The 25,561-nt window shown below is 40.9% G+C and overlaps 1 protein-coding gene across 3 annotated transcripts in view; it reads left to right on the top strand.

Moving 5' to 3' along the window:
• DPP6 (dipeptidyl peptidase like 6) overlaps positions 1 to 25,561 on the top strand; it is a 529,059-nt gene that overhangs the window by 419,844 nt on the left and 83,654 nt on the right. For all 3 annotated transcript variants that reach the window (XM_056485082.1, XM_056485079.1, XM_056485080.1), the window contains exon 7: positions 13,412 to 13,493. In XM_056485082.1, coding sequence (XP_056341057.1) covers positions 13,412 to 13,493 — 82 coding nt within the window. The remainder of the gene's footprint in view (positions 1 to 13,411; positions 13,494 to 25,561) is intronic.

Raw genomic sequence — 25,561 nt, 5'->3', positions numbered from 1 at the left:
AAATCTGGCTGAGAGCAAAAAGGCTTGACTGACAGCACAGCTCTATTCCAGACAAAACACAGGTGGATAAAATAGAACTATCATGCATAACATGTACTAGAAATGCTAAAAAATAACAACACAGTGGTCCAAGCAGTTTTCTACTACTGCATGATCTTTCTTTGTCCCTGACAACCCCTTATTTCCCCAGCTTCAGCTCTACTGTGCACCAGCTCTGTTCCCCTTGCTCTGTGTTTGGTTGGGCAGTGCTGCAGGAAACTGAGGGGTTGGATGTGTCAAAAGAGAAGTTTCCAGCATAAAGGGGAATTTGGAAAGTGAGAGCACAGCAGGAGGCACAGAGGTGTGAGGAACTGGTGTGCCATGATGGGGTGGTGGGTCAGGAGACCACGAGCTGAAGCAGGGCTGGAAGGAGAATCACAATTTCATGGTGATAAGGTGTGGTTTGCAGAGCTTAGGCTCTCAGATACAAGCATTGTAATTATATTGTGGAGTGATAATTTCATTGACCTGCCTGGTGATCATGGTGCATGTGAGTGGTGGAAAGGGCAGCACACTGCCATTTCCATGGAGCATGGGCATTTATCCTTCCTGGGGAGCTCTGGGCATATTTTAGGGTGGTGCATGAACAGAGAGGACAGGTCTAGGAGGTGAGCAGTGAACATGATGTAACAGGTGGTGAAATGCATCAGCTGAAAGTAGAGCCTCTGTTGGATGAAGGCATAAAAAGCTCTTCCTCACCTATTTAATATTTAACACAGGAACATTGCTCTGATGGGTATCTGTGGATGAAGGGTGTTCATGGCAGGACAGGGCACACTGGCACAGCACAAGGTTCACTTCAGTTTGACATTCCAAGTTCTTTGGTGATGACTGAATTTGCCATCCACAAGCAGCCATCCTTGTCCTCCACCTGTCAATAGCAGGAGTGACAAAATTCTGCACTGAGCAATAACCCCTTTGCCATTTTTACAAACTGTTTTCAGTTTTCCCTCTTCTGCAGGCAGGCACAGCTTTCCACCTGAGGTGTGTGCCCGTGGCCCTGGTCTCCAGCTCAGGGGCTGAGGCAGTGATGCTGGGGAACAAACCCACTCCCCTCCAGTGTCCCTCCTGCTCAGCAGACAGTCACTCCTGGAAGCAGCTGTGACACTTTCCCTGTGCTCCCTCTCTATCCTGTGCCCATCCTCAGCTGTGATCTGCCTCCTCAGGAAAGCCAGGCAATTTAGGATTTGCACCCACTCATGGCCTTGCTACTCCCCTGCTGAGGCTAACTAATAGGGAAGCCAATTAACCTAATCTCTGGCATCACTTTTTAAATAACATGCCATTAATCTGCCAGCATAAATTGTTTTTTAAAGGGAATTTTCTAATTATTTTTGCCACGTTCTGCAGGCTCTCCAGATTCTGGCTGTGCCTGATGTCAAAAGGAGCTCATACCAATGTTTTCCAGATTTCATTTCCAGCTCTCAATAAGTTTGACAAACCAATTTAGGAATGTCCTCATTATGTATATTCCCAAATGGTATTTTATACAGGACTGCAACATCTTTCCACAAGAGCTGTTGTAAAACTCTTCACACTGGGTCTATATAGGACAATTAATAGATGCCACTGACATAGACTCAAAAGATCTGACTTAAAAATTAAAACAAGCCGGAGGCAGAAGGAAGAGATCACACAGATTTAGTACCTCCCTTCTGCTATTTCAGCTTTCTCACAGCCTCTGGGTAAAATCGGGCACGAAACCCCCACTGCTCTGACTCATTTCCTTCTGCTTTCAGTGGCTGTGGTTTCTGGTTTGCACAGGGGGAGCTGGCTGAGACCCGCGGTTTTCCGGGGCAGAGGTGTGCAGGGGTTCTGTTCCATCCCTCTTTCCTTCACGTCACCGTCTCTGCTACTGCTCACCCAAAATCGCGATGCTGGCGCCGGGTGCCATCTAGTGGAAACAGCATCCTGGGATGAGCATCCCCATCCCATCCCATCCATCCCATCCCATCCCATCCCATCCCATCCCATCCCATCCCATCCCGTCCCATCCCATCCCATCCCATCCCATCCCATCCCGTCCCATCCCATCCCATCCCATCCCGTCCCGTCCCGTCCATCCCGTCCCGTCCCGTCCCGTCCCGTCCCGTCCCATCCCATCCCCCCCGAGTGCTGCTGATTTTCAGATCTAGCTCTGATAGCTGCCTGCAGCTGTCTCCGTTATAAATGTTTTTGCAAGGCTCTCCCCATAACCCCACCGTTGCACTTGCAGCATTGCAGTTGCCAGCTACTTGTAATTTATAGCTACTGAGATAACATCTGCAGGCCCAGATGTGGAGCTCTCCTGCAAGGCTCTGAAATGTGGAACTCCAGTACCATATACAGTTGCTTCCTAATAGTATTTTTCCTAATTTTGGAAAATAAAAATTTAGCTGTATAGGCAACAACCTACTTACAAAAACCAGGCACTGAAAATTGTTTTATTCTTTTGTGGGTCCAAGATGAATTATCTTAGTCATTCACATCCTTCACTGGAATAAGGGAAAAAAACTTAGTTACCTCAGAGTTTTTATGGCCAGGCTGGCACTGAGCAGAGTGTTTCCCTAACCCAGTTGCAGGATTTCCCTGACCAGTGTTAAGGTGTTTTCACACCAGTGCATGCTGCTGGAGCACTGGTGTGATCTGGCACTGCAGGTCCTCAGTAATAGCTAATTTTGGATATCCAAGGGGGTAATTCTGTATTTAATTCTTTGCTATGGCCAGGAGAAATGATACACCTTCTTACAGTTGTGTTTGCATTCCCCCTAATAAAGCCCAGCATAAAACAAGTTTTTTCAGACCTCCCAGCACCCACCCCGTTCTGCATGAGCCATTTCCCTCTGGATACCAAGTGTCAGGGATTGGTTCTCACCCCCTTGCAGGAGCTCTTAGCACATCCAGCTGGGATATTCAGTGGGAACTTCCAAATGTTCCTGCCAGGATCAGGCAGGAAATCAGCAGTTATTCCCTCTCCTCACTGATTTTGCACTTGATAAGGGGGGGATTGTGCACAGTTGCTCCTAATCAGAATCCACATTTCTGACTGGATTTGAGTGCTGCACTCAGAGGAACACGGTAAGCACATAACAGGAGTGCTCTTGGAGCTGAGCTCAGCTCCTCCTGCCTGCACTGCCAGGGGTTTTTCAGGTCTGTAAAACCCTGCACGAGTGCCCATGCTGAGCCCCAGTGACTGCAAGAGAAGCCCCAGGGGTGCAGTGAGTGCACAAAACGTGCTGGAGATCCACAGAAGTGATAACAGGGAGAGGAACTGAGCTGCTGCTTCACTGTGAGTAAATTTTCAAAGTGATGTCTATAGATCTCTCTGCAGAGCTCTCACTGTTCTTCCTACACCCTTTTTTTCCTTTTTTTTTTTTACAAACTATGGAAGGAAAGAAATGGATTTCAATTAGACAAAACACAATCAGTTTTGCATGTGTCCTGTTGTATATTCCCAAAGACAAGAAGTTTACTGTTGCACATGTTCCCATTTCCATGTTTGCAGTAAAAAGAAATTGTGATTAATTATTTAAAATCATAGATAAGAGAACTTCAGGGAACTGAATCTACTTCAGAAACCTGCCCATTTGATCAAGTCTGCTCTATTTTATTTTGGTCTGGCCTGTTACACATCATCTCTGTAGCACTAAAACATCCTGTGCCTCAGTGTCCCCATCTGCACAGCAAGAAGAGAAACTGCACCTACCCAATGGATGCAAAATGTGATAATTGTTGTACAGACTGCTGCACAATTTCACTCTAACATTTATAAACTTCTACTAGTGCCTACATTTTATTTTAAGAGGAAAAAGTATAGCATTTAATAAAACCCGTTTTCAGCTAATTAAATCTTACTTGGAGCAGGATGAATATTTTCCCCCAAGAATGATCTGTAGAGGTTGAAGTAAAATCTTTATGAAAAGGTATGTAAAACCAAATGAAAATGTGAAATTTGTTAAATAAGTAAAAAAAAAAAAAGTATTCTGCAGTTCATTAAGAACATGCTATTTCTACTCCTTCTCTCTCCTCCCTCTCTCACAATTATCATTCTATAGATTTTATCACATTTTGAGATAGTTTATGTAGTTAATTAAGGCACTTCTGCACAGTGTGGTGGCTTTCATGCCATACTATAAATAAGAGCATCCTCATGATGTCAGATACTTTTTCAGTTCATTTTCACAACAGAAAACTGGCCCTTGGAATGGACACATTTGGTAGCTTGATCATGGAGCTTGACCTCACATCTCTGATGTGGACAGGAATTTTTCATCTGAGTTTGCTGGCATTTGGCTCAAAACCTGATGGAGCTGTTTGGCTTCTTGCTTTTTATAATCTTCTGAATTAAACTCTCTGTTAATCACTGGAATAGTGGTTAAATCACACACCAGCTTATTGCTTATGAATATATTTTGAGCCTCTTTGAAAAGAAAGAACCAGCATTTCATTAGGCAAAGCTGCTATTTGAGCATCACTCACTTCCAAGCTGTGGCAGGTTGAAAGCAGCTCAGCCTGGAATGCAGTTCAGGAAGGACTCTTGGCTGTTCTGGTGGGAGGAAATCCACTTCAGCAGCTCAACACCATATCATTTCCCCAGGGGATTTGCCACTCTCACCCATGCTGGTCACTGCACAGCATTTTTTTTATTATTATTATTGTGAAATGTTCCTTTCTTGTGTAGGCAAAGCAATTCCTACCACACACTTCTTTCTTCCAGAACCAGTTGTGATGTGGGTGGACATCTTAGAAACCATGTGTAGTGATAATAATAAGGAATGGTCCCCTGAGGGGAGGATTTGATATTAAGAATTAGAGTAATGACTAAAAAAAAAGGCACTTGGATAATTAATAGTTAGGCACAAATGTTAGCACTTTAGCAGGGAAAAGCCCAGCAACCAACCTCCTCATGTTACAGAAAAGGTCAATAGCTTATGGCTCATCAAAAAGGAAAAAAAAAAAAGAAGAAAGGTTTGAAGCAAACTCCCCTATTGTGTTTTTCTGACACAGCACCCTCTGAAATGGAGGCAGGGTTCCTATTAAAGTCTAAATTCTGAATAAAATGTGCTTCACTGGTGAGAAACATCTGCACTTGGGGATGTTTTTGTGCCTCAGGATGAATGAAGCCCCTCTGGAGCCCAGGCACTTCCTGACTGCCACCCCCAAAAACCAGCTCCTTGGCATGGGTATTCCTCCTTTTTCATACTCAGTAAGGTGAGTTAGTTCAGAGTTTTGACAGAAGGTGGATGAAAGAGAATTTATAAAATGATGGTGCATAGCACTGCCTAAGCACAGCTGTACATTTGCTGCTTCCATCATCAAGGGTGAGCCTTGCTTAGTCCTAGCTGTGGTTAGGGGATAAACCTTCAGCCCATTAAACTCTCAGAGCACTGCTGGCTGATTACACAGCACAGAGAGTGCATCCTACAAAAAGCAGGCTTGTTTGGTTTATGGACATGTAAAAAAAAAGTCAGTTTTGAGGACCCAAACATGCAAGATTATGGGCATGTCCTCACTGTTGTGGGGTTTGATGGCTCCTGGGCTCAGGTCACATAGTGAGGGCTGCACAGGGACCTGTGCCAGCCACTGAGGACTGTACAGTGCCCCACCTCTGAGAAATGTGTAGCCATCCATGCCACAGCTCTTGGGCACCCCAGCCATGTCCTGGGGCTCCCTGTTATCCTTGCTGCTTGGAGCTGTGACCCCTCCACAGGTAATCACTAGCCAAATTTAATAGTCTAAAAATGCCTTGTTATCTCAAAATGGGCACCCTGACCCCCAGTGGAGCTCAAAACATATGGAGAAGAAGGGTATGGGGATATTTTGGAAAGCAAGAGAGGATCTCTGAGTGGAAAAATGGATGCTGCAGCCAGAATTTTCTATGGCACAAAAAGTCTCTTTATGGCAAAGGTGCTAAAAGAGCTGGCTGATAGCCCAGACTGTGTCACCCCTTCCCTAACATTACTGAATGCTTAGAAATTTGAGGAGATAAGGCTGGAATAGAAAAAGTTTCTTCCCCATGTCACAGGTGAGAAGGAGAGGAATGAAAGGGCCTTCCATAAGCATTCCCTTGTGTGGGTACTGCAGGTTATCCCCCTCTGTTATGTTCTGTGCAGAGCTGGAGTGCTGCTTGTGTCCTTTGAATAAGGAGAGAGTTTTGCCACCCACTTTCAAACCATACCCCAAACCAGGCCAGTTGTGGTGGGGTTTAAAAGTGATCTCATCACTGCTGATAAAAAATGGAAATAAAGGCACAAATAACTGTATGCCTTGTTAATTTTAATGTTAATTTTATGTTTAATGTTAATTTTAACTGGTGATGACACAGTCTGTGTGGGGAGAGGCTGTTTAGGAAGGTGTTTCAATACTCCTGAGAACCCACACACAAACCTCCAGGATCTCCTTGTCCTGCTGACGTGAGAAGAAATAAGATTTGCTCAAAGACTTTGTTTTCAGAAAGAAAATAGAGAACACTGAGTCATTCTGGTTTGGTTTGAAACCAAGTAATGCAGGCTGTTAAATTATTTTGGAGCACCAGCCCAAGAATCAATCTCTTGCCCAATTAGAAGTGTGACCTAGCAGCAGTGAAGTCACTTCTGTCTCTGGTGGTGGGAGATCATTTCTGTGTCTCATTCTATGAACTAATAATCCCATATTGCTCTCTGCAGGCACCACATCACCGTGCCATATTTTTATTAGCATTTGAGAGTCAGGCAAGGTCAGCTGGATGGAAAATGCTCAGGTTTCATCACAAACATCCTTTCCTGGAGATTGGCAGAGTTGCTCAGAAGAGCCACACTCAACCCAGACTCCTCCAGAAGATCCTCCCAGTTCATTCTTAAACATCTCAGTGCTTATCAAGTTCAACCTCCATCTTTCCCCCAATATTGTGAATAGCTGATCTTTGGCTGGTGGCAATTCTGTTTAGCCTTCTGCACAGCATACAAATATTTAGATTTTAATTTTTTCATATCTCTGTTGTAGATAAATACTAATGAAACCCTGGTAAATCCAGTGCTTTACCTCATGCCTTGCATAGTGCTGGGGTCAGAGCTGGCTGAGAAAGACCTACAGAGTAAAATAAAATTACATGAGTAAGAGAAAATTGCTTTTAAGTGGTTGTGTTTATCACCTGAGTGCTGTCGCCTCTCATTGCCTCTTTAGGAGACAAAATATGACTCCAGGAACAAAAGTTCCATTTTAAAATACTGTAAAAATTCACTCTGTCTTCTGTGATTTAGAGGGGTCACCTGAGGAACATGATAATGCCATCATTTTAAAGCAATGTTCCCAGCATCAAGGCCCATTTCCACTGTGCTTACTTGGGAAGTGCAGAGGTTTTGATCAATGTTTGCAGTCTCCAGCCCAGGGCTGTGAACCAGCCTCTGATGCACTTTCAGTTCTTTATTTTCAGACTAGAAAGGCAGATCCATACCATCATTTTACACCATTACCAATGGAAGGTGGTGGCTCCTTTTCTGACAAATGATTGATTTTTGGGTCATTGTCCAGGGCAGGGGGGCTGGAACCAAATGATTTTTGAAATCCCCTCCAACCCAAACCATTCTGTGTTTCTATAATTTTAAGGTGGTATTGGTAAAGTGAAAGGTTTTGCAGATTCAATACCAAATATTACATTGAAGGGGGTTGCAGACAAAGGTAGACTATAATAAAAAAAACCTCTGAGCCCATATTGTTGGCCTGAATCCAAAAGAATTGCCAAATTAAAGACAAATGTTTTAGTGTTTTAGCTTCTTAGCTTTTTTAATGCTAAATCCATGGAATTCGTTCATCTTGGAAAAAATGTTTGGTGAGCACTGATGTTTTTAAGAGTAGCTGAATGAATTTATGTGCATCTGCAGTTGAAATAAATAATTTCAGATTGCTTTCATCACCTCCTTCTACTTTTGTTCATTGAAAAGTGGTATGAGGAGAATATGTGTATGTGAGAGAGAATTAAATATTTAATAGTGGATGAGCCTAGATGAATGGAAGAGCCTTTCCCTTCTAATTAAGCACTTTTATTAGAATTCCAGGAGGGTTCTGTTAGTTGCATCTTCTAACAGTTTGATTTCTTGATTATTTATTCTGGCAAGTCTTTATTCCCATTTGTATGATATTTTATTTTATCTCACTGTGAGTCTCAGCAGGGCTTTGTATCTCCTGGGGAGAAATTTTCTTAATGGCACCTGTCTCCTCTTCTCCTTGGTGAATTTTGAAGCAAACAAGTCATTTAATTGTGTCAAGTCATTAAAAACAACTCATTAAAATTGTGTATTTGCTACTCAAGGAATTAAATTCCTGCCTCTTAAAAATCTTTCTCTCTTCCTCCACATCCTTATCTATGATTCTTTGTACATTTATTAATCAACCTGTATGTTTTACATGCTTTTATTTGGTTTTGCAAATTTTCTTCAGTTTGCTTTTTTTTCCTTATCATGCATCAAAAATTCTTAAATATTAAGAAGCTTCCAGCTCTTTATCTTCCTTCTGAATTTTTTCTTTATTTTATTCTCTATTTTCTTTCCCTCTTTCTAAGGAAGAAGAAATCTGTCTTAGTGCTGTCTGATTTTATGTTATTAGAGGTAGTTGTGAAGACTTTGAGTTCTGGTGCTGAGACAGATAGTTTAGATAGATAGATAGTTTTTTATACTTAACCATAAAAAATCCTTAAAGTACTGTGAGCTGATGACCTTAGGACTGTTGTGTTTCAAAATATTGAGTGCTGGCTTGATGCAGATAATGAGAGAACATATTTCTGCCTTCTCCACATATTTTTGTAGCTGTCTTTATTTCTTCAACTTTTATAAACTACTGACCTTTAGCCTACTAATTACACAGTAAATATTTTCCAAAATTTTGACATAGTGAAGTAAGTAGGTTCAAATTTTTCCCTAGTAAAGCATATATATATAGTTTATATTATTTCTTTAGAGGATGGACATATCAGAGCAGCCTGTCATGGAAATTGTTATGCATTTTTATTCACACTGGCAGCATATTCAAAGAATTTCCATACCAATCCTGTTGTTCTGTATTTGAAATTAAAATTAAGTTATAAAAACAGACCTTAGAACAACAGCTTATACCATACCCCAGAATCTGACTGCTTTTAACAGTTTCAGATATTTTCACTCTGGCATTGTAAAATATTCTTCTTGAAGTAAAGGGAGCCACTGCCTCAATTACAGTGGAAAATTCCTGGGTATTTTTAAGTTGCTTTTGAAGAACTTTATATAGAAGAGTTTATCATGTTTATGCTCAGAAGGAGAACCAGTGCCACGAATTCTCTGAGGGAAATTTGCATTCTTCAGGAGAAAATGTCAGAAGAGATATAAAAGTTTCAGATATAAAAATTTCAGCTAAAACCAGGACAAGCTCTTTCAAACAAGTTCCTCATTAATCACAGTAATTTTTAAAGTCAAATGCAGGTAACATATGATTGATTAGTTTGTTTTATTCTACATCTAGTTCTGAGCTCAATTGTTAGCAAGGATTACTTGGCAATCAACACTCTGCTTGCACTCAGGAACTTTCCTTGTTTGGAAATTTTGAGGGGAGACTTTCTGGCAAAAATACTTCACTTAAATGGGCAAATTTCTCAATTTATTACTTCAGTAATGTTTTTTGAACATGGTGCTGAAGTCATGCCTGTGTCTGGAGCAATTTAACAGCCTCTGGTCCAGACAATGTCATTTTAATGTGGAAGAGTTTATGTAGCACCTGCTCCATCTTCTGTCTGGTCTAAAGTGTATTATTCCCTCTTTCTCAGCTATGAGATCAATCATTTTAAAAGATGGAAGGAATAATGGCAACAGTTTAATAAGGCCTTGCCATTTCTTTGGCTGGAAATTAAGATTAAGGTTCTTTTTTTTGTGAGGAAATAGTGAAAAATATTGTGAGGACACAGTGAATTGTTTCTTCATCCAAACCAGGAGACAGAGATGTACAGACTGCCTTCAGAATTGCCCATTTCCAAGCCAGCATCCTGCACAAATGAGCTCACAAGGGACAGGCTCAAATCCAAGCAAGCCCTAATTATGAGGGTCTGTGAGGAGCTCTGGCTCTTTGGAGATGCTGACATGACCCATAATATTGATTGATTTGGGGGGAAAAGTACAGAGGAATTTTAAGCAGGCTGTTTTGGAGGAGAAGGAAGGGTGCAGCTATGGAGGACTATAAGTTAATGGGAATAATGTACTTCCCAGAAGAAGCTGACTGGCATGAGATCCCTGTGAAGTGGAACTGGGACACAGGGGTGCATTTGGCCTGACTGCCCTACAGGAATTTAACAAAGGAGAGTGAAAATAGCTCAAATTAATCAGAAATGTGTTGGAAAAATGCTCTCCAGAAGGGTTTTTTGGTTTGAGGATCACTAAGAGCTTCCTCAAAGAGAGCATCACAGAGTTGTGGCCATCCTGCCCAGAGCAGCTGAGTAAACTCTGCCTCCTCCTTCTCTCTAGCTGCTATAACAGCCCAGGGAAGTTAATTTATAGTTAGTTAGGACACAATTTGCCCAGAGAATACCCTGTCCCTGGAAGTGTTCAAGGATGGATGTACTTGAAGAAACCCAGTACCCTTGAAGAAACCCTGGTGGGAAGCATCCCTGCCCATGGCTTGGAATGAGATGATCTTTAGGGTCCTTTCCAACCCAAAGCTGTCTGTGACTCTTTGATAATGAGTTGTTGAGTTGCCTGGGGCTTCCAGAGCAGGAGTCCATGCATATCCCACCATGGACCATGCACCAAATGTAGCCCAAACACATGTGTGGGAATTTGATCCTTCACAAGTGAGCGAACTCCATTTCCATGGCACCTTTGGGCTTGTGGCAGCACAGGTTCCCCTGGCCACTGCTGGTGCAGCCCAGCTCCAGGTAACTCCTGCACTTTCTCTGAAGCCTGGGAGATCAGGCTTGGCAAGGAGAATTATTCTCAACCCCCCTGCACATGGTACTGAAGTTTGCTGCAGGTGGGTGAGTCAGTGTGCCTACTTCAGGGAAGAAGATTCTCCTCAAAAGATGAGAAACAAGCCAAAACACACCAAGATGAATATGTCTATCTCTCAGGAGCATTTGTGGAGGAAAACTAGGATCTTAGCCTGCTTTCATAGCCTGTGGAAGAAAGGAATAGCTCCCAGCATGAGGATGGATGCCAACGAGATTTTGCCACAAAAGCAGCATCCCAACCACACCCAACAGCTTCAGAAAGAACTCAGGAGATGCCATTCTGTTCTTCCTTGGCTATACCCAGGAATGAGAAGATGACTTTGTTTTTGTTTTTTTTTGTCTGCAGCACAGTTTTTTTTTTGCTTTTCCTTCTGCCTTATCAGCTACCAAAGCTGGTTTATGCTGCATTTCTCATTGCACTGGAGCTTTCCTCTTCTGAAAGATGATGCAGTGAGCAGAACTGACAGGACTTGTCTGTGCTCTGGTCTGAATTATTTGTTGTAATTGGCATGTCTGTCCCTTAGCTCCACCTGTGTTATCTGAAGCATTACAGCTTTAAATTCTTGCAATTTGTATAATCTGTTTATTTAGGGATGATATTTCCCCCTCTATTTGTAATTTCTTGCTCTTCTTCTCACCATGGATAAAATAATCCAAGAACTAGATAGTTCATTTGACAAATAGAGAAGTGGTATTTTTTTTCTCCCAAAAGGGGTTTTGATTTGATTCACTGTTTTTCTCTTTTCCTTCTACACTCAGAGGTTACTGTCTGTTAAGATAATCAAGATAGCTGACCAGAGAGATTGATTCCTAACAGGCACAGCTGACTGGAAACTTAAGTAGCTAAAACACACAAGCCAGAACAAGTTGTGTGGCTCATCTTTTTACAGGAAAGGAAATGTTGTGGCTGCTCTCAGTCTGAGCATTATGTGTTCTCTTAATCCATACTTTACAAAAACGACTTTAGGCTGCTCACAAAGACACTTTCTGGGTAAAAAAGGGAATAAAGGATGCAATTTTGCTCTACAGGCAGCAGCTGTGGATGACATTTTGCATGTAGAAACAAAAGCTATTTGGGCACCTTATGAAACACTCAGACTTGGAGTGTGAGTGCCTCAACCACCCCTTCTTCCCCCTCCACATTTCAGTTCAGCCCATCTCCAAACCTGCCAGCTCTACTGTGAGGGAGCAGGGGTGATGGAGGGGGGACCTGTGGCCATCAGGGTCCTCACCTTGCCCTGCTTCTGGCTGGCCTTTGAACAGCTCAGAGGAAATGAGATGTTTCACAGCAGCAAGACTGCACCAAATCCATCCTGAGCATCCCTGCTGCTGCTGTGCTGGTCCTTGCTCCGGCAGCACCAGTGCAGGGGATGTGCAGCCAGGCAGTGCCAGGCAGAGCTGGAGCAGCTATGCCACTGCCCTGGCCCAAACAGGCATAAAGAGAATTCATCAGTGCTAATTACTGCATCAGTTCTGTTCTGTTTTGAAAACATGGTCTGGAAAACACTGTGCCAAAAGGCCTTGTGCTCAAAGGCCAAGCAGGGTTTGGCTCTTTTCTCTGTTTTTCAGTGATGTTTGCCTCACATTGCCTTGTTATTCCTGTCTCTACAGTGATGATAATACCCTTACTTTTTCAAGCAGTTTGAGATCCTCTAATGAGGCATGTTTTATACAGGCTTTATTAGAGTTCTTGTTTGCAGGATATTACGATACCCAGGGTTGTTGCAATGTGACTTCAGAATATGTAATGTAATTATTTGTGCTGAGTATAAATACAGTTAAGGCAATGCTATCTATGCTGGGAGAAAATGGCATTATGCTGCTTTGACATTTACCAAAAAGGCCCCCTTTTTCTATATTGCATTTGCTGTGTGTCACTTGTGTTCTGCTGCAAAATGAAGGTAGTGGATGAAAGAACAAGAAAAGCATTTTGATTTCATTTTCTAAAAAACAAAAAGTTATATTTTGTGTTAATAGGAGCTTTTCCCTTTGAAGCCAGTTGTCATACAGCTGCCAATCTTTTCTGCCATCATATTCAAAGGAAATTTATGAGGCAAAAATTTATGAGGCAAAAAAAAGCCATTGATACAGAAGACAAAATTTTGTTTTTCTTGTGGCAGTAGGATTAAAAGATATAATTACTGGTTATCCTTTGTGGACATATCAGTGTTGATAAAAACAAATACACTGTTTGCCATCCCTGAACTAATTCTTAAGGCTTAGGCAAGTCAGCAGGGGAACTAATATGTTTAGTTTCTTATTAATAAGAAGCAGAAATTGTCACTTATGTGCTTGATCTTACCAACACCTGCTAGTGTTTACCTTACTGCCAAAAAAGTCTCCTGAAACCTGTCTGAAAGGCATCTTACAAGTTTGTGGTGTATTTCCAAAGCAGGTGTGCAGCAGCTTAAGCAAGGACATTTCTGAAATCTAATTTTTCTCTTTTCACAGGGATCCCCAGAATTTGTATCCCCCTGAGGTCAGCAATGCAAAGCTTCAGTATGCTGGTTGGGGTCCAAAGGGGCAACAGCTGGTAAGAGAAAAAAAAGTATTTTAATGCATTTAGACACCATGCTGCTTTTGCTTGGCAATAAAAAATAATAATTCCTTTTTTTAATAGTTTCTTGAAGCCTGTGTGGTAGCTTCTAGCATTTATTTATGATTGTTCCATCATGTAATTTATTTATAAAATTCCCAAATATATCCATTCTCTGCAAAGCAATCGTGTCTAAAAATGCAGAGAAAGAACACTTCATGAAAGCTTTTTGAGAGGATGCACCTGCTTCTCCCAGTGTTGGACACAGGACAGATTATAGAGATAATGGTTTGATTTATTTAGCATCTCATTGCTTCACAAGGGCATCTTCAGACTTGCAAACTTGGCACTGGGGATATGTTAATATTAGCAGCCCCGTTTGGAGACTGCATCTCCCTAGAACAGAGCTGCCCTGAATTTGCCCTGTGGTTGTTTGCAAAATAGACAGAATTAGAAGTGGATCCTGGAAAGTTTTCAGAGCTGCTTAAAAAAAAAAAAAAAAAAAAAAAAAAAAACAACCACAACCACACCATTTGTCAGGGATTTATCACGGAGCTATTCATACTGCAAAAAAATCTTAAAATCCCCAGTATTTTACTCCTCAGCCACTGCCATCCTGGCTGTGCCCATTTTTCAGAGCATGTATTTCCTGGCCAGATCCCCTGGCTTCATTTCCTGGTGCAAATCCAATATTAAGTTTTTACATATTCCAAACATTCCCTTTCTACAATAACAAGAAATGAAAAAGTGGCAACATCTTTTTTGATATGGAAGCTTTGTACCAAGAAATGAGCTTTGAAAGCTCATTATAAGGGAAAATCTGGCATATATCTCCTGTTCCCAGTCCTCTCTTGGGGACTGTTTGTCTGTGTCCTTAACTAGATTGTTTTAAATTCTGTGATTTAAAAAAAACAGCAATAGGAGTCATTATAATTGCAAGTCTGAAAATCAGGTTGAGGAAAACATAACAGATACAGGAACAGGAAATCCTTTCCTCTGCTCCATCAGGAAAATTGTGTTTGAGAGTCATTGACCTCAAATCTGATCAGAGAGGAGAGTCAGCAGCCTTTACCTCCATGCAAAATGTTTCTGAGGAGCTCTTTGCTTTCACTGCACACTGTTCAATACCACCATGTGTGGGGAACACCTTAAGGGTGTAGCAAAGAAAGACAAAACATTTTTCCTTCACTGCTCACTAGCTCTATTTTAAGTCTAACAGAGTTTCACAGTGTGTGACAAAATCTACATTTGCTAATTTAGAGCTATTATTGAGTGGCATCAGTCACATTCTCCACCCCAAAAATGAATTTCCTTCCTTTAATAGAGTTTTGCTGTGAATTTTTGTGCCCTCAGCACCTCTGGTCACTGCTGACACATCCATGCTTGTTCACCAGCTCAAGGGCTGCACCTTATTTCCACCTTGGAAAGCAGATCCAAGGAGATTTTACACCAAATCAAAGATGACCAATTATTGCCTCCATTGCCTTCTGTACCAATATGAAATAACCACACAGAAAGGAAAAATGTTCCTAAAAACAGGCAAATCATATCTCCAGCTGGAGAGTACACACAGTCCAGGAGAAGAAAAGCCTTCTTTACTCCCAGCTTTATTGTTTAATGCTGAAGAGGCTGATACATACTTCCACCATATTTTTTTAAGCAATTTACAGAGAAAGCTCAAAGCCCTAAGAATTCCTGAAGACATCAAGTATCATGCATCTTCCTTCTGTGAAGTACATGCTATATTAAATTTTAGCACCTTTAAAAAATCCCTGTGGTTGTTGAATTCCAGAAAAATCATGGAAAAGAAATCTTTCTACAGTGAATTTGTTCTGCATGCTTTTATTTTTGTTGTTTGTCTTTTTTTTTTTTTTTTTTTTTTCTTTTTTTTTCTTTTTTACTTCAAAATATGTAAAATTATTGTCCTGTGATTGAGCTCTATTTCCAGTTCTTGCCTTTGGAATGAGGGTAGGTGAGGAGGAGCTCACTAGTAGTTTAGGCATTATTTTTCATTCTTCTAAAGAGTGTGCCTTTTTGCCCTTTTCTTTGCCAGTCATTTACCTTGAAATAAAATTGTAGCTGTAGTTTATAAAATAAACATCAATATAATTTTTTTTTATATCTAATAATCAGCAGAGAATTGCCAGAGGAAAAAAAAAAAAAAAAATAAGAAGCTTTTAAAATTTGAAAAAACCCTACAAGAATAATAAGTGTGATCTAGAAACACACCATGTTCACTTTTCTGTATTTCAGGACTAATTGGGTTACTCAGAATATAATTGCCAGCAAAATCCGTGTCACCTTCTGTGGAGATGCAAAGACAGAGAAAAATTAAAGTCTATTAACATTTGATAGTGGGAATGTGTTTGCTAAATGTGCACTGAGTTGTGTTGTGGGAGAAGGAGGGAAAATGTGTTGAGTGGGAGGGAAAGGAGTAACTGGGAGCCACGAGCCAGCTCCCCTGGTTCCTGGAGGTTCCCAAAAGGGTTTGAGGGGTTCCTACAGCACAGAATCACCCCAGTGTGTGTCAGCCCTGTGTGCACACAGCACAATTTCATCCTGCATCTCCCAGGAAAGGGGGGAGCCAAGGGCAAGTGTGCTTAGATCACCTTGGAGATACCCCAATTTTCAGGAAATAAAAAAGCTTTCCCCTTGAAATCTCCTGGTTTGTTCTTTTTTGGCAACATGAAGGAAAGGAAGGGCAGGAGAGTAAGAGGGCTTGGTTCCAAAATTTTTATTCTCTTTGTAGCTTCTATTTCATCCTTCCTAGGGGAACTTTGGGTTGCTGTGCCTGACCCCTTTCTCTCTTGCATGTCTAATCATTCAAAAAAGAAACAAATCTGAAATAGAAGGAGCCTGAATGATCTGCATTCTCTGCAATTAAAAACATAGTGGAATATTCCCATGAGCTATTTTCAATTTATCTTGCTTTATTTTGTCCTTTCTCATTAAATTATATGCCAATTTTTGGATGATTAAGTCCTCAGAGCGTGGTTCTTGACTTCTTACTAGCCTGCAGAGTGCCACACATGCCAACTTGAGCTGTTTAAATAATGGCAGATATTGGATCAGAGAAAATCTGTCAGAAGATCAGAATGCAAAAAAAGCTCTCACTTCTGGCATCTCAGAAAAGTGCTTCAGCTTTTCTCTGATCTCAGCCAAAGTCTTGAAAAATTAAATCTTACAAAGCTGTTGGAAGAATGGGACCCTCACCAGTGTGAGCTCCAGAGTCATTAGAAAGAGAGCCACTAATTTCAATGCAAGAGGGAACACATTCCCTAAATCTGGCTGCTAATAAAGGGCTCACTCCTCCCATTTGTCCTACAGCATGAGTCATCATTTCTGCCTTTACAGAACAAGTGAAAAACACTCTTAGCTTGGAATAGCCGTGTGATATATTCACTATTTGTGGGTGTGAATGACTGTGCAAAATGCCTGTGGGAAAATCCATCCTTTCCATGGTGCACCTGACAGCCCAAAGCCACACTTGGAATTCCATTTCATCAGCCCACTGGCCTTCAGCGTGGTGCTTGGTGGTTTTAGTGAACAGACTGTACTATCCTCAGTTTGTGTGACACTTTCCAGCAATATGAGGCTGTGGGTGGCATGACAGGACTGTGAAAAAGTGTGATTCTGAACCTTTTTCCTGTTCTGGGTGTGCTAATCTGCACAAGAATCCTCACTCCTTGCATTTCTTCTCTTTTTCTGATCATGCCATCTATGACTCAACAGCTACCCACTTCTGGTTTTTCCACAAGAAAATAAAAACCTTCTGTTAATTGACCTTATTGGAATATTTTACCAGTTTCATCATGTTCCATCTCAAGTTCCAAGGCTCTGCCCACATGCCAAGAGCTCACTGATTGTTCCTGTGGTACATGTGCCCCAACAGTATCAAATAAAATGATAATAGTGTCTGTGACCCTGAGCTCAGCTTCATGAAACTGGTGTGGCTGACAGGCCTGGACCTGTCTGTTCATCAAGAAAAGTGAGTGCAGTGTGAAGAGGTTTCCTCTGCTGTTTTTCCTGGCAGCTCAGCCAAAGTCAGGCAGTGCTTCAGGAGTAAGAGACTGTCCAGTGCATGTCTGTGACTGAGGTGCCCAAGAAATCCCAAACAAACCCAAAGCTTTCAGGAGGATTTTACCCAAGTTATCCCAAAATTAGCACATCCAGGTCCAAAGTATGTGCATGAGGGACAAGGAATATCCATGGGCCCTGCTGCCAAAAGGAAGGAGGCTGCTCTGTTAAAATGCAGTGAATATTTGTCTGTGTTGATAAATACAGTTCACAGGGGCTGTTAAACTCCAACATCAAAAGCAGAAGCACTTCTGTTGTGCTGCTATTTTCTTGTTTTTTTCAAAATCAGAATCTGTAACCATCCTGGCAGATATTAATGGTAATTGTGACACAACAGATGCTGGGAGAAGCAGTTTTGCACAACTTTAGAGGCAGCAGTTATAATTCTAAAAACATCTCTCTCATAGATCATATTATTTATTATTTTACCAAGAGAAACAGGTTTTTTAAGGTTCTCCTGACCAGTCAGTCTATTACTATTTGCACATACCAAAAACATACAGGAAGCAGATTGGGGCTGCTGGAAGTTTTGTATGTCCTTGCATTTACTGCAGCCCCACAGAAGGGTCAGAGCAGGTTTTTCCTGCATTCATAGGCAACAAGCCTTTTTCAGTGTCAACTCTTTTTGGAGCAGGAACCAGCTCTTATTCTTGTAGATTGTGCTGCAATCAAGCTTATAATTGGTTCTAAGGAAACAGAAGTTAAGTTTCACAGCAGGTGCAGAAGATGCAATAGGAAATCTCTGTTTCAGGGAAATGCAAATGCCAGGGGGAAAATGGAGTGATTCCTTCAGTGTCTGCCATGTCAGGGGTTTGCAGGTGCCTTCAAACAGTGAATGCTGATGCTGGTAAACAGCTGATTGTCATACATAGTGCTGTTTGAAAAAGTGCAATATAATTAAGAGAACCATTGGATTTTTTCAAATATATAAAATATTTGAATGATAGATGGGGCTGCACAAGGCCAGAACCTACCCATCTCCCTTACCTTTTTTTTTTTTTTTTAATCCTGTAGTACAATGTTTTTCCAACTAGGATATCTAAATGCAAAAAAAACTGGTTAAGTGATGACACCTGGAACTAAACTGGAGTGACTCCTCTAATTAGGAGTTTTTTCCCTGCCTGAGTTTGTGCCTGTCATGCCAGCTTAGTTCCAGGCAGAAGGGCTGCACTGATATCAAGGGAAAAGGATCATTTTCACAGGAGGCACTGAATCATCTGCTGTTGTTCCTATTCCAGAAGGGCTTTTGAACTCCTCTGTATATAATTGCTGTAGATCTATTTGTCTCTACCAGTCTTTCATAGATTTTTGTATCATTATTTTCAAGCTGTTGTCCCCTCACCTTTTCTTTTTGCAATGAGATGTGAATCAATATTTAGCTATGTTCTACTGTATGTAATTATTCTGGCTTGTTTATCTTGCTAGTTGCAAGAAAAAAGATTTCTGCCCTCTGTCCCTCTGCCCCACATCCCCAAGGTCTATGTAAGCCCTATTGAAGCACAGTGAGGGATATTCAGACAGATTTTAACATGGTCCCTGCATCCTGGAAAAGCAAGAATTTCACCATAATAATGTGCCATCTCCTCATCCCCTTCTCCAGTGCCAGAATATGATTTTTTTTTAGGGAAATTTCAGTATGATATATCACATATACACTGAGCACCTGGACAGGATGCTCCTTTCACCTCTCCCCTCACTTTATTCAAATAATTCCACTGGGAAAGTGTTTTGTTTAGGTTTTGTTTTGTTTTGTTTTGTTTTGTTTTGTTTGTTGGGGTTTTGTTCCTTTGATGCTCTCTCTTTAGTTAGAGTGGCAGCAGTGTCCTGTGTTCAACTTTCCACATCCTTGTCATTCCTTTGTCACCCCTGGGCTTGGTGTTGGGTCCATGGACCCCAAATTGAGGCTTTGGCACAGTCACTGTTGTGCTCTTTGCTGAGAAATGGTCACATCTCTTCCCCTCCCAGCATCCTTGGTGCTGCATCTCCACAGGTGGCAAAAGAGCAAGATATTTAGGAAAATTGAAGCTGCTGCAATAAATGTTACTGAAGGAAGATGTAGGTAATTTTATTTGAAATAAGTTGTTGCCCTTTTTGTGGGCATGAAAGATTTCAGAGGACAATATGAAATTGATTATTTGCCATAGAAGTTTCACCAATAAATCAGAAAGTATTTGCCCTTACACCCAAATATGAGACATAGGATGATGCAGGCATTTCCCCTGGGGGTGAGACACTGCCACAGGCTTCCTCTGTGATTTCTTATATGTCACTTTGTTTTCTGGTGAAGTTAGCAGAAGGTACCAATAGATTCCTACCTTTAAATGGACTTACAGAATTGATGCATTAAATGTCACTGACATTCACAGTCTGCATCAAGGAAATTGAGTGTGGTCTTACAAGAAATGCAAATATCCATAGATTTTCTAGCTTAGAGGAACTCACTATCTTGTTCCTCTACAATGAAAATACTGAATTTCTTTTTATGTCATCACATTTCCTCACCTGCTACTGTACAATATTCCCAGCAGGAAAATACTCCAGCATTGGGTTAGTACCACTGAAAGTAATTCCCTCCTTTTACAGAAATTTCTTAAATTTCAGTTGATATTTATGGGATACTGAACCACTCCTTTTTGTTAAGGGCAGTTTCCATTTCAGAGATCTAGCTGCCAAAATTATCTTCTTGTCTGTGCATGAGGTTCTTGGCATCTTACAGACCACTCTTGGTGGATGATGGCCTTTGAAATATGTGCTTATGGAAAGTGCTGTTCTAGAAACCTGCTGTGAAAACATTGACCTTCACCTTTAGATAGCAGCAGTCATTGCTGAGAGTGTGGTGAGGTCCCAGACATTGGGATGCCACCAGCAGGACTGAGCAGTGCCACCCAAGGGACTGGGGACTGTCCCACCTTGGCTTGTGGCTCTGCTCTCCTTCCCCAGCAGCTGCCATGAGGAAACTTCATGAAAAATCCTCTTAGCTCTCCTCCTCACCTGCTGGCATTGCTATGGAGTGTTTTTACCACCAAGCTTCTCATTACAGAGTATTGCAGTGACTGGCTCACAGTCCAAGGTCAGATGTGCACCTGCAGGATTCCTAAATCCCAGCTGCCAGTTTCTTTATGCTGACACAAATAATCTTTGTGCTCTTCTTAGTCAGGTGTTCTTTCCATAACACAATAAAGTATTTTAAATGGAACACTGTATCATCTCACATTAAATAATCTAATTTATAGTCATGCCCTACATAACCATCAGAGATATTAGGTTATAGAATACACGATAATCCATCAAGCAGAACTTAAAAGCAGAAGCAGAGTTCCATACTAAATGGTACATTTACTATTACATTCTTTTATATAACAAGGCAGTTATAAATTAAAATAACCCCATTAGAATACAGGGCAATGAAATACAGACAGACATGGTTCTTTCTCTTTGTTGAGGTGAAACAAATCCTCTTTTCTTCCCTGAAGAACAGAAAATAGGACAGCACGTTCTTCTTGAAGCATATATTTTAAACCTCCAGAATTGTGATAACTGTTTATTTGGCTGTACTTTGGCAGATTGTAGGTGTGATTAGAATCCATGCATGTTGTGGTCTAAGCTGCTCACAGAATACAAATGGAAATGCACAGCATCTGTAACGATGCAATGTCAAAAATATTAAAAAAAAACTTGTAGAAATCTGAGAAGAATATTAATGCACTGAAGGACTTAAGCTGGGATAATCAAGAAGAAAAAAAATCTCTTATGTACCCAGTTTAAAAGGAAAAATTTGGGGAATGTGTCTCAATGTATCATAGAAATCTGCCATTACTTCTATAATCCATTATGTGGGATTTTAACTCAAGTATTAGTTTTGAAAAATTTGCATTGTCTAAAGACATTTAAACCTAGAAGGTCTTAAACACTCTAAGAGAGTTTTCTGAGCAAGAATCCAAGTGGGGTGCTCCCAAGCAAGTTTCTGAATTGGCCAGTCTGCTCTCCTGAATTCCAGGGCTTTATCCCTTTTTTTGCCATATTTCCTCTTGTGATCCTGAACTTCATCACCTCCTGGTGTGTGCAGCATCAGCTGCTCCCAGCTTTCACCTTGCCCTGCAATTTCTCCTGGCTTGACAATGTGAGGTCCAGCAGAGCATCTCCCTTCATCAGGACAAAATCCCTCCACAGACCTTCTGTGTTGTTGATCCTGCAGGAGATAAAGGTTAAGGTTCCCCATGAGGATCAGGGTGTTTGAATGTGAGGCTTCTTCCATTTATATGAAGAAGGGAACATCTCCTTCCTGACCAGAAAGCAGATAACAGATGCTCCCACTGCTCCTGTCCTTCCTCCACATCCTACAAGGTGCTCCCCTGCCCCAGCCCCAGAGAGAAGTCACCTTCAGCCCTGGAGAGCCACATCCTCTCTGGGGAACCCTTAAGGCTCTGTTCTAGAGCTCTGGGCACTGCCCACATAGATAGGAAATGTTTATTTTATTTTTTTTTTTTTGCTCACTTTGTTGATCACATGCTATGAGAGCAGAATTAAGTTCTTAATGTTTATTTTTTACAAATTATATTGGCAGTTTCCAAGTTATATGGCTAAAAGGAGATTTGCATGGTTTGCTAGTTGTGACACTTCTATACTTCCTTTCCCAAATATGCAATCAAGGCCACTGGAGGCAGCAGATTTTTTTGTTTGGCTTTTGCAGTGGCTCTGGAGGTTTCCCTTGCACAAGCAGTTGCATTTCTTTTCATTGCACTGATTTCTGTGCAGCTGAGCTCTTACACCACTGGAACCAGATGTGTTCAAGTCTCCCACCCCCAGGGACAGGTCATGAATATTGGTTTTGATGTGTTCATGGATCAGCATGATTCTTACATGCATCAATCTTCACTTCTGTATTCTCTGCCTGTAGTGGTCCCCTGGGGTTTTTTCAGCTTCTCTCTCCTGAAAACTTCCCTGCAGAATTATTCTGAGCAGGTGTAGTCCTCACTTTGATGTAAACATTACCTTTGTCTATTTCTGGGCAAGGTAAATTTGAATTAAACTGAGCTTTTCCTTTTTGTAGCACACCTTCAGAAACTGCTATGTCTTCTAAATCTCTGGTGTCTTAAGGAGTTAGACTCTTACTTTGAATTAAGAAAAAAGACAAACCCTGGTATGAAAAACTGCAACTGTAGCCTTTTCTGTCAATTATTTAATAAGATGTGATCCTCTGCATTATTCTGATTGGGTGGAAGAGTTTAATTGTGTAATTCAACTGGTCCTAATAATGACATTTTCATTTTGTGAAGAAAAAAATTGATTTAAATTTTTTTTATCTCACTCCTCCATCATAATTGTTATCTGTCTCCTAAATTATGAACATGGACCAATTGATGGAGAGAATGAAAGTATTTTAAAGCTTTTTGTCTTGTATTTTTTTATCACCTGCTATCAAACTATGTTTAAATGGCAACAAGAAAAGTCTAATTAAAATACTAGACCTTATTATGCAAGCTCAGTGGTGAGGAGCAGTTCATGGTCTTATCACCCTTTTTGAAGAACTGATAAGAGCTGGTGTAATCACATCATGTGCATTAGCAAAAACACCAATGACAGAATACATTAATGACAGCTATTTGAACATCAAAGTTTGAATTTTATGAGTCTCAAAAGAAGAAATTGGCAGAGTATTCATTAAATAATGCATAATCAATCAGCAACAAGCTTTAGAACTGATTTTGAATTGATCACACATTTTTCTGCTGAAGTTGGTGTAAGAGCAGTAACTGCAAAATGCCAAGACCTTTCTGGTACAATGCTTAATATCACAAAATGAAAACACATTTATTGTATCTGCTTGAGGATGCTACATGGACAAGGACAGGCCCAGGCTTGTTCTGGGTAGGTTTTAAATCAAACAAAGAGCAGGGAATCTCTGTTTGCAGCTTTCCACCTTCACAGTCCTCAGCTTCCAGGTTTCATATGGCAGCATAAAAACAAAACCAGCTTAAGAAGGGATATATTCAAAATATTTGGGTGGAATTAGAGAGCACTAGAAATGGTGGAGAGGAGGGAGGGTTTTTCTGTATGTGCATTTCCAGGAAGGGTTTGATCACAATCAAAACTCCTTGTGTCCATGATCTGACATTTCCAAACCCCATTTACAAGCTGTGGCTCTGTTACAGACCTCAGCCAGCTACTTAGCATATAAATAAAGACATAATACTTTTCCACTTCCTGGGCATATTGGAAAGATAAATCTGTGCATTTTCCAGAGACTTTCTGTTCAGTGTACTGAATAACACCATATAAATATGTAGATAGTTAATATACAGTTCAGCACAAACCATTCCTATCATTGAAACCAAAAGAAAATGAACAGGAGTCAGACTATTCTAAGTATCTTATGCTGAAAAGTTTATAAAAAAAAAAAAATCCGTGATTAAAGGGACTTTCAATCCCCTTGTGGGATTATTGTGGTGGGTTGCCCACCAAGCTGCTCTACCATTCCCCTCCCCAGTGAACCTGGAGGAGAAAATTCTATGAAAATCTCATGGGTGGAGCTAAGGACAGGGGGATCCCTTTCCAGTTGCTATTGGGGAAAAACAGACTCTGTCTGGGGAAATCAATTTGATAATTTGCTATTAATTGTAAGAGAATTGTGAAAATGAGAAATAAAGCAAAAATAACCACACTTTCCCTTCCTACTCCTGCCTCATTCACTGGCCACAGTGTCTGCAAGGATGCTTCTCACATTTTCTTACTCCTCTCACATACTCACAAACCCAGCATTTTTACTCTTTTATAAATACATTTTCACAGATGCACTAGCAGTGTCCCTGATGGGCTCAGCTTGTGGCAGGTCTGTAATTTTCATAGATTTTTTTTTTTTATTTACTGGTTCTGCAAAATAAATACAAGTGCTTCTGAGAGGTGCAAAAAGTTTTAAGATTATTCTCTTTCTTTTTTAATTATTCAGCATATGCTCTCAGGTGAACTGGATTTCCAACAAGAGAGCAGAAAAAATGAATAAAACCAAGAAACAATTAAATACATCATGTTGGATGAGGAGAGAATAGTGTCTTTATTTGTAGTTCTATTTCCCCTCTCACTGTGTCATCCTTTTTGTGCCTGGTCTTTTTCAGCCTCAAAGGAAGATTGAACTGATTTTGAATTTAAAACAGGGCTTTGTGGTTTAACCCCAGCCAGCAGCCAAGCCCCACACAGCTGCTTGTTCCAGTGGGATCAGGGAGAGAACCAGAAGAGCAAAACCCAGAGCACTCATGGGTGGAGATAAAGACAGCTTAATAGGGAAAGGGAAAGCTGTGCACACAAGCAAAGCAAAACAAGGAATTAATTCTTTAATTAAAGGTGCTCAGCCTCCTCCAGGAGAGCAGGGCCCCATCACAGGTATCAGTGACTTGGGAAGACAAACACCATCACACCAAAAGTTTCTCTATTCCTTCTTCTTCCCCCACTTTATATACTGATCATGTAGGGTCTGGGATAACCCTTGGGTCAGCTTGGGGCATCTGTCCTGGCTGTGTCTCCTCCCATCTTCCCAGAACCCCCACCCTGGGGTGCTGGGAAACACAAAAAAAGCACAAAAAGCCGAAAATTCTGTGTAAGCCCTGCTCAGCAATAACAAAAATATCTCTGTATTATCTACACTGTGCTCAGCACAAATGCAAAACACAGCCCTGTGGGAAGGGAAGGGAATTAACTCTACCCCAGCCAAACCCTGCACTCAGTGTCAAGGAAACACTTTGTGCCTGTTCTTGTTGTTCAAACTCTCCATGTCAAAGTGCCAACTTTCCATGCTCCCTGTTCTCTCACAGATAAATCCTGTGGGCTCTCCTTAGTGTGGAAAGGTGAATTTTAATGTGTAGGAAACATTCACACTCCTCAATGTGCTAATAATTTACATCAATAAGCATCCAGGCATTAACTTTATGAGAAATTTGAGAGATGCAGCTCATTCAGTTGACAAGTTATACTTTAGAAATTGTGGGATAAAGTGA

This window comes from Oenanthe melanoleuca, chromosome 2 (assembly GCF_029582105.1).
Source record: "Oenanthe melanoleuca isolate GR-GAL-2019-014 chromosome 2, OMel1.0, whole genome shotgun sequence".
Taxonomy (NCBI): Eukaryota; Metazoa; Chordata; class Aves; order Passeriformes; family Muscicapidae; genus Oenanthe; species Oenanthe melanoleuca.
The sequence above is the reverse complement of the archived record's forward strand: the minus strand, read 5'-3'. Positions and strand labels throughout refer to the sequence as shown.